General features: G+C 43.5%; 1 protein-coding gene across 1 annotated transcript in view; it reads right to left on the bottom strand.

The window, feature by feature from the left end:
- Positions 1-523: 523 nt before the first annotated feature.
- GRIP1 (glutamate receptor interacting protein 1) overlaps positions 524-8,264 on the bottom strand; it is a 412,883-nt gene continuing 405,142 nt past the window's right edge. The window contains exons 25-26 of the mRNA XM_040490428.1: positions 4,539-4,685; positions 524-2,322 (exon numbers count right to left, since the gene is read on the bottom strand). Coding sequence (XP_040346362.1) covers positions 2,095-2,322; positions 4,539-4,685 — 375 coding nt within the window. The 3' untranslated portion in view covers positions 524-2,094. The remainder of the gene's footprint in view (positions 2,323-4,538; positions 4,686-8,264) is intronic.

Below are 8,264 nucleotides of genomic sequence, written 5' to 3'. Positions count from 1 at the left end.
ACTTAAACCTTGTATGTTTTACATCTTGTCCTTACAATGGTCCTGGAGTACAGTTATGACCTTCAGTATCACAGGTAGGGAAACTGACTCTAACTAAATTTTGTACCACCAGTGAGTACCAGAGCTAGAATTCAAACCCAGATCTGATTTTAAAACTCATATTCTTCCCATTCTTCCAATGCTGCTTTTCAAGCTTAAGGCAAAACCTTTCCCCTTTAGAAAATTCTAGGGGTGCCTAGGTGGCTCAGTTGGTTGAGTGTCTGACTTCAGCTCAGGTAATGATCTCACACTCCGTGAGTTTGAGCCCCACGTTGGGCTCCATGCTGACAGCTCAGAGCCTGGAGCCTGCTTCAGATTCTGTGTCTCCCTCTGCCTGTGCCCCTCTCCCACTCACACTCCATCTCTCTCTCTCTCTCTCTCTAAGATACCCATTAAAAAAAAGAAAATTCTACAGCAATAAGCATTGTATAGGGGTCATCTAGAATAAAATATATTCAAAGCACCAAAAAACTGTATGTCATAATTTTGGCTTTTCAAAATCACTTTTTATTCCATTTGGTAGAGGGTTTTTTTTTCCATACAAATATTTGCAACAATTTTGAAGTCCCCAAAACCATACATAGACGATAAATACCATGCTATTAAAGTATTAAATTTGTACAAAAATACTTTACAGCTTAATACTTGTTTGTTACAAATAAAAATACATATTTAAGTGACTCATGATCTTTTTTTTTCTTTTTTTTTCTTAACATGATTCTGCTTTATACTTTCTTGCCCTGGCGGGTTGTGACATATGATTGAAATAATATATTTCTTTGCACAAAAAGAAAGGTGAACTTTTTCCTTAAACAAAGGACACAGTGTTCAAATGCTTTACCTAAGCAGTCGTTTGAATTATTGACCAAAATGAAGATGTTTGCAAAATAATCATTTCAATATGGAGATTCTACAATCCATATACAGATCTATCTTTTTTTCAATATTCACCAAATAACAGTTATTAGTGTAACTATTCAAAATATCTGAACAAATGAGAACAGTTGCTGACAAACATTAAAAGCAACTGTCACAATTTATTGCTTTGAGGGATGGTAATAATTGGCAATGCATTTTGTGAAAGATGTATTTACAATTTCGAGAAGTGGCATGGCTCAGAACAAAAGATAGTCCAGTGTCATTTTAAAGTACGTGTCCTGTACACCCCTCTATAAACAGTTTTCCAAACATGTCAAGCAAGATGAGTTTGATTTGCCTATCATTAAGATAAACCTCATTTTAATAGACTCTTCATTCTCTCTTAAGTTCTTAGTCCTGAATTTTAAAAATAAGATAACTCATTCTCAGTGTTCCTAAGCACTCTAATTCATTATCAGAGATTTGCAGCTATTAAAAATGTGTCCTTAAAAAAAACAAAAACAAAAAAACAGGTCACAAGACATATCCTGTTTGTTAGTTTGTTGCATAGGGAATAGCATACATCTTAGTTAAGATCATTCCTATATTGGGGCAAAACATTTACCACCACCTATTATGGTCTCCTACGTGCATCATCGCTGAAACGTTTTAAGAGAACTTTAATGTTACACCTGTACCCCTCCCATGGCAGCAGTCCCCGGCCACATCTCAAACTCGGGTTCCCCTAGGAGAGCCAGCTTTGTGGAAAGACTTGGTCAAGTTCTTAACGTTAACGACTTCACGGTAAGAAACTGATTTCAAAGTGAATTAAGGAAATTGTCATAGAGAACAGTTTCAAACAGACATTTCTCTTTTCAAAAAGTGATTGGAAGATGAACTTGTAAAAAATTTCCTCTGATGTTAACTGGGGGGAGGGGTAGCCTGTCTACTTTTCTTTTTCTCTACCATTGGGCTTGGCAGGGAATTGGCTGCCATATACCATAGTGGTCACCAAGAAAGAAACCTCTTCCGCTTGAAAGGGGAAGTGAACATGAGCCATGAGAGAGATTTAAAAGACCCCTGTGCTTGCAGTTAATGCCACGTGATTATCTGTGCTTTAAATGCCACAGAAATCTGAAAGGGATATTTTAGCACCATGTAGATATTGTCTTTTGTCCTGCTTTATAAAAAGCGTTGCTATAATGTGTTAGTGGGTTCTCGTATCTCCAAATTACTACCATGACTAGGCTGTTGGAAAAAAGCGCTGTTCTGTTCACTCCATTCTCCTCCTGGTAGAGTCTGTTCTATAGACTTCTGTGAGGCCAGTGGGTTTCTACTAATAACCAAGTCCAGCTTATTACCAGATTCTGCTATGAGGGGCACAACAAGGCAGCAGTCAAAGTCTCTCGTTCGGACGTGATTAACCTGAAAAATCAAGAAGGGCCACTTTGAATTATTGTCACAGTCTGAGATAATTCTCAAAACCCAGAGTAATACTTGCCATGTTAACAGGTGTCTGCTGATGCTTAAGTGAGCCCTCTACGCAGAGAGGTCTGTCCTTTCTCTGACCACCCTAGAAGGCGGTCATTGGCTGACTTATTCGTTGCTATTAAATTGTAAGGCCCTTGAGAGCTTGGAACAGGGACACGTCCCAACATCCCCATGCTGAGCAGATTGCCTCGCACATGGCATGTGGTCCTAGTGCCGAACATTATCCCTATAATTTCCAGATGAGGTAGGTGAGGCACAGAGTGGTTCAGAGATTTGCCTTAGATCAGCACTTGGTAAGCGGTCCAGATAGGATGTGATCCCAGGCAGTCTGGCTGACCCCAGAGCTGTGCTCTTGGCCGTGATGTTGAACTACCTCTCAGAAGTGAGCCCATCCCCTCCTCAGCTTTTGCATGTACTCATCTTCTTTTATTTCTCCTTGTTCTTCACCGGCAAGGGTTTCTAAACCATCTACACGTGCCTGCTTCCACTCTGACTTTCCATTCTCAATCTTGCCACATCTGGAACCCGACACAGTGTACAAATGACCCCAACTGTCTAATACAGATACAGATACAGATACGGGTCTCATCTGCTTTGGCCTTTAGCACTGGCTGTGCCTGACAGCCACACATCCCTAAAACTCTCCTTCCTTGGCTCTCTGTGACATCAGTTTGTTTGGATCCATTTTAACTTGATTTCAGTTCTCGCCTACCTTTATTTCTTCCTGTCCTTTACATTCGTTTTTCTTATGATTCTCTCCTTGATTCTGTTCTCTTTCTTACTATAAGCCCACCAGAGGTCACTTCATCCAAACCCATGCCTTCAGTAACCTATCTCCTAAATCTGGCTCTGACGTCTCTTCGGAGCAACAAGTCCAAAATGCCAGTTGCCTCCCAGACTGCTCTACCCGGAAGTACTGAAGGCATTAAGGTCTCAGGTCAGATAGAGGTGTCTTACCCACACCTACCTCGTCTCCCTCCCTGTGGTCTTCCCCTTCCCCATTCTACACCAATCCACCTATGGTATTATTCTATGGTCTTTCGAAATTAACAAATTATGTCACTTTTCTGCTTAAGAAATTAATATGCTTGAGAGCAAAGTCCAAGAGATTTACCGTGGCGTTCAAGGCCCTTCACAGTCTGAACCCAGTCTACCTTTGTAGCCTCAACTTCCATGAAAGCAGATACAGTGCAGCCCCAATTTATAGATTAGGAAGAGCCACATAGAAGTTAAGTAACCACAGTTATTCTTTCAACAACTATTAGAGTATCTGTGGAAAATAAAAGTGTCCCATCCTGCCAGCATAAGACTAATTGTTCCATTGCTGTGGTAAAGACGATCGCCAGAACTGGTTTTAAAACCGTAACTGATCGGGGCGCCTGGGTGGCGCAGTCGGTGAAGCGTCCGGCTTCAGCCAGGTCACGATCTCGCGGTCCGGGAGTTCGAGCCCCGCGTCGGGCTCTGGGCGGACGGCTCGGAGCCTGGAGCCTGTTTCCGATTCTGTGTCTCCCTCTCTCTCTCTGCCCCTCCCCCGTTCATGCTCTGTCTCTCTCTGTCCCCAAAATAAATCAACGTTGAAAAAAAAAATTAAAAAAAAATAAATAAAAATAAAACCGTAACTGATCAACGACAGCTTGCTCTGATGAACGCGTGTCTGAAGGCCAACCGATCCGTAGAGCCTCATGCTTTGAAAGTCAGCTCTTTGGTGCCAGACTCATTCCAGTTAGATACACTTTCAAGACTGATGTCAACCCTCTCTTCTTCCTACAAAATGCCATTCCTAAAAAGTGTACGTCAAGTCAGGAATTTGCTTAGCTCACTGAAACTATACGTGACCATGATGGTATTCCACTCGGCAAACAAGGTTTGGCTTCTTGCTTTCAGACGATTGTGTGAGATGCTGAGATATCGTGTATTGTATACCGCGAGATGGGAGAGTAATGTACCAGCCCCGTTCTCAAGCTGTCTCTAAGCTGCTGGGGAATATACACAGGGAACCAATTTCAATGACTGGGAAATTTTACCAAAGGGAAAGGCTTTTATCCCATATAGAAGGGGCCCTAATCTAGTGTTGAGGCAAAGAAAGATGGGTAGGCATCGGTCAGGTAAGACTTTGGAAAGTTAAATTAGAATTTCACCTGAGGTCTTACCTGTAAGAGTCGGTCATAGGGTTTTAAGCCACCCAGGTCTCCTGGCCCAGCTGGGCGAATGTTTTTGACATATACTCCTTTCTCCAGCAAGCCATCTGCTACGCTGAACCCAAAATCTTCCACATCGGAGCTCTTGTACAAGGTCACCTGCAAAGTGAGAAAATGTGAAGGGGACATTTAGCTTGGCTGGAGACTTGTTTTTTAAAAAAATTTTTTTAACGTTTATTTATTTTTGAGACAGAGAGAGAGCATGAACAGGGGAGGGGCAGAGAGAGAGGGAGACACAGAATCTGAAACAGGCTCCAGGCTCTGAGCTGTCAGCACAGAGCCCGACGAGGGGCTCGAACTCACGGAGCGTGAGATCATGACCTGAGCCGAAGTCGGACGCTTAACCGACCAAGCCACCCAGGCGCCCCTGGACACTTTTGTTTGTGAAACTTTTCGTGCCACAATTGTCTGACAATCTGTCAAACAAATTTACTCAGTAGCATCATAGATTTGGAATACATTAGGCAGCTCCCCATCCCCCTGCTGCTTTCCCCTTCTCCAAGAACATCCTTGGAATCTGTAAAGTCCCACTCAGAACTGAAAAGGAAGGAGAAGGGAACTACTGGAGAGTCCTGGTCTTTTTGTTGTTGTTGTTAATCACAGTCCTTGGATGGGTCCAGGAGAGCATTTTCCCAGGGCAGGCTGACTTCTCTATTTTCCTGAAGCAGCACCCGGGTGTTGGGGGGTAGCCAGTAGCAGCCCTTTGCAGCTGCTGGATATCAGGACCAAGCCAAAGGCCTTTCCTTCCTGCCCACCGAGCCCGATGCTGTGCCAGGTAAGCGCTCAGTATATCATTTTCCTTTGAGCAAGCGCCATGGACGCCAATGGTATGGTATCCCAATCAGAACGTCCATACTGAGAGCAAAAATGAGTTAAAAGACCTGAAAGTTTTCTTGTAACTGACACATTCTGGGGTCCGGCCTGAAGAGCAACCAGGCTTTGGTTTTAGCAACTCCAGGCACTGCCCCTTCTCAGCTAGGGGCCTCACTGGTTCCCTCCGCACCTGCAGCCACCTGTCGGTTCAAGCTTCCCATGATCCTCATGCCTCCCATCTGACCGCCTGCAAGAGTTACTCTGAGGTTCATACATTCATCCAGCCATTCATACATTTCGCCAAATGTGTACTGAGTCTCTATGATGTTCTAAACATGGTGCTGGGTGCTGGGAAACAGCGGTGAACGAGAGAGGAGGCTGCCTTCCAGAGGCAAGCACATTTATGGGTAACATTTACTGAGCATATGCTGTCCGGACCCTGCCAGGGGACATACTGAGCACTTTGTGCTCACCTAATGTTTTAAGCTGGCCACTGATACCGCTAAGATTTGCCCGATGCCCTCCATACAAACTGATGCACTCTTCAAGCAATGATCTGGGCTTTCTGTCTTATGCTAATTATTTTTAAAAAATATTTTCTTGTCTTTTGTTTTCATGCAAGTAATACATGAATATGTGTCTGTAAAACAGTAGAAAATTCAGAGCTGTACAGGGCAAAAAGTAAAGACGACACAGCTCTGTTTTTTATACCCACTTAATGTATTTCAGAGAAGTCGAGAATATTGAAAGAACTACAAAAAGTGGTGTTTGTGTTTTTTTTTTACTTCACTGGGCAGAGCGCTAAAATATCAAGCTGGCTGAGTCAGTACTATTCGCCAGACAGCCCTCATGGTTATTGCCATATCAGAGGTGAGGAAATTCAGTTTTATAGAGGTTAAGTAATTCTCCCAAGGTCACAAAGGTAATGAATAGCAGGGTCCTGTCTGTCTGATTCCAGACACCGCACACTTATGCCTTATTTCATAGGTTCTAAGATAAGCATATATATATATATATATATATATATATATTTTAACTCTCTGAAATCAGGTGAGTTTCATAATAGATGGCATCTTACCTAGATCCTATGAATTAAGATATATAAACATTCTACCCCTACCTGGCTCTTTCCTACAAGTACACTGGAAGGATTTTGTTGCAACTTTGCTTTAAGAGAGAGAGAAAAAAAAATGTGCTTTGAAGTGAGTTCCAGAACGGAAGCATCCACACCTCTCGGGAGCATGTTCCAAATGCAGAATCTCAGCCCCAGCGAACTGGCACCTGCAGATCCCTGGTGATTCCTGTGCACATTAGAATTGCTCCACGTGGTACTCCACACACAAGAGGGGCTATCACATGTTTGGAAAAGAATCGAGGGAACCAAAGTTTAATGGAATGATAGCCTTTGTAGGCTCATTCTATCATTGTGTGCATGTGAATGTGTGTGTGTGTGTGTGTGTGTGTGTGCACGTGTGCGCGCATGCACCCTGCTATGTGCCAGGCACTGTTTTAAGGACTAAGGACATAGCACTTAAAAAATAAAAAGATACAGCAGTGAGCAAAACATAGCCTTCTTGAGTTTATCACCAGTGAAGATATCTGATTTAATCCTCATAACAATCCTTAGAGATGGGTAAGGGTCTCAGGTTTTTTATTTATTTACTTATCTTTAAATTTTTTAGAGAGAGAGTGAGAGTGGCGGAGGGACTGAGACAGAGAGAATCCCAAGCAGGCTCCACATTCAGCATGGAGCCCGACGCAGGGCTCAATCCCATGACCCTGGGATTAAGACCTGTGCCAAAATCAAGAGTTGGATGCTCAACCGACTTCAAAGCTGCAGCTGCAGGGTGGCTGGGTGGCTAGGTGGCTGGGGCCAGGGCAGGATGAAGCTCAATGGCGACACCGTGTGGACGTGAGAGGTGAGACAGCCTCTGACGTTGAAGCCAGGCCTGCCCTCAGGGCTAAGAAAGCCCCCCCCCATTCTTGGGCAGGGCAGGGAGGTAGGATGGAGCGTCCTCCGGCAGGAAATACCAGACTTCTTGCTAATAAGAGATGAAGCCTGAGCCTTGAATGAGCAGACTGAAAAGCAAACAGGATGTTACTGACTCTACCATGTCTGTGGGGTAGACCATACAGACGGGGAATTGAATTCAAGCTCAGAGAGTTAGAAACGTGTCTATAGTAAAATAGCGAGCAACAGAGAAGTGGTTCAAACCCAAGAGGTTCGGACTGCGAAGCTGAGATCTTTTCAAGGCACACTATCTCCTTAGCTAGCGTGTGGTTGTTTAATGAATACTCATTACAAAGAAGAATTTTTAGGCCTCTCTATAATTTTTTTTTTTAAATTTACAGTGTATTTATTTTGAGAAAGAGAGACAAAGTGAACAGAGGAGGGGCAGAAAAAGAGAGGGAGAGAGAGAATCCCAGGCAGGCTCTGCAATGGCAGCGCAGAGCCAGATGTGGGGCTCGAACTCACATGAGTTCGAACTCACACGAAACCGTGAGATCATGACCTGAGCTGAAACCAAGAGCAGGGTGGTTCACCGACTGAGCCACCCAGGGCCCCTAGGCCCCTCTATAATTATGATTTGGCCTCAGGCCACAGTTCAGGTGAGGTCTGCCCCTTTCCTAAGGTGGGGAGGGGAGTTATTGGAGAAAGGTATTAAAATTTTTTTTTTAATTCCCAGTTTTGTGGAGATATAATTGACATCCAGCTCTGTATAAGTTAAGGGACTTCGCGTACATATATTGCAAAATCATTACCACCGTAAGTTGAGTTAGGAGAAAGCTATTTTTTAACGAAAAATTTCAGATTCAAGAGTAGAGAGGCTAGAACAATGAATCCTCATAGACTCATCACTCAGA

Source organism: Herpailurus yagouaroundi, unplaced genomic scaffold (assembly GCF_014898765.1).
Source record: "Herpailurus yagouaroundi ecotype Mexico unplaced genomic scaffold, PumYag 182, whole genome shotgun sequence".
Classification (NCBI taxonomy): domain Eukaryota; kingdom Metazoa; phylum Chordata; class Mammalia; order Carnivora; family Felidae; genus Herpailurus; species Herpailurus yagouaroundi.
This window is presented reverse-complemented; position numbering and strand designations above follow the sequence as displayed.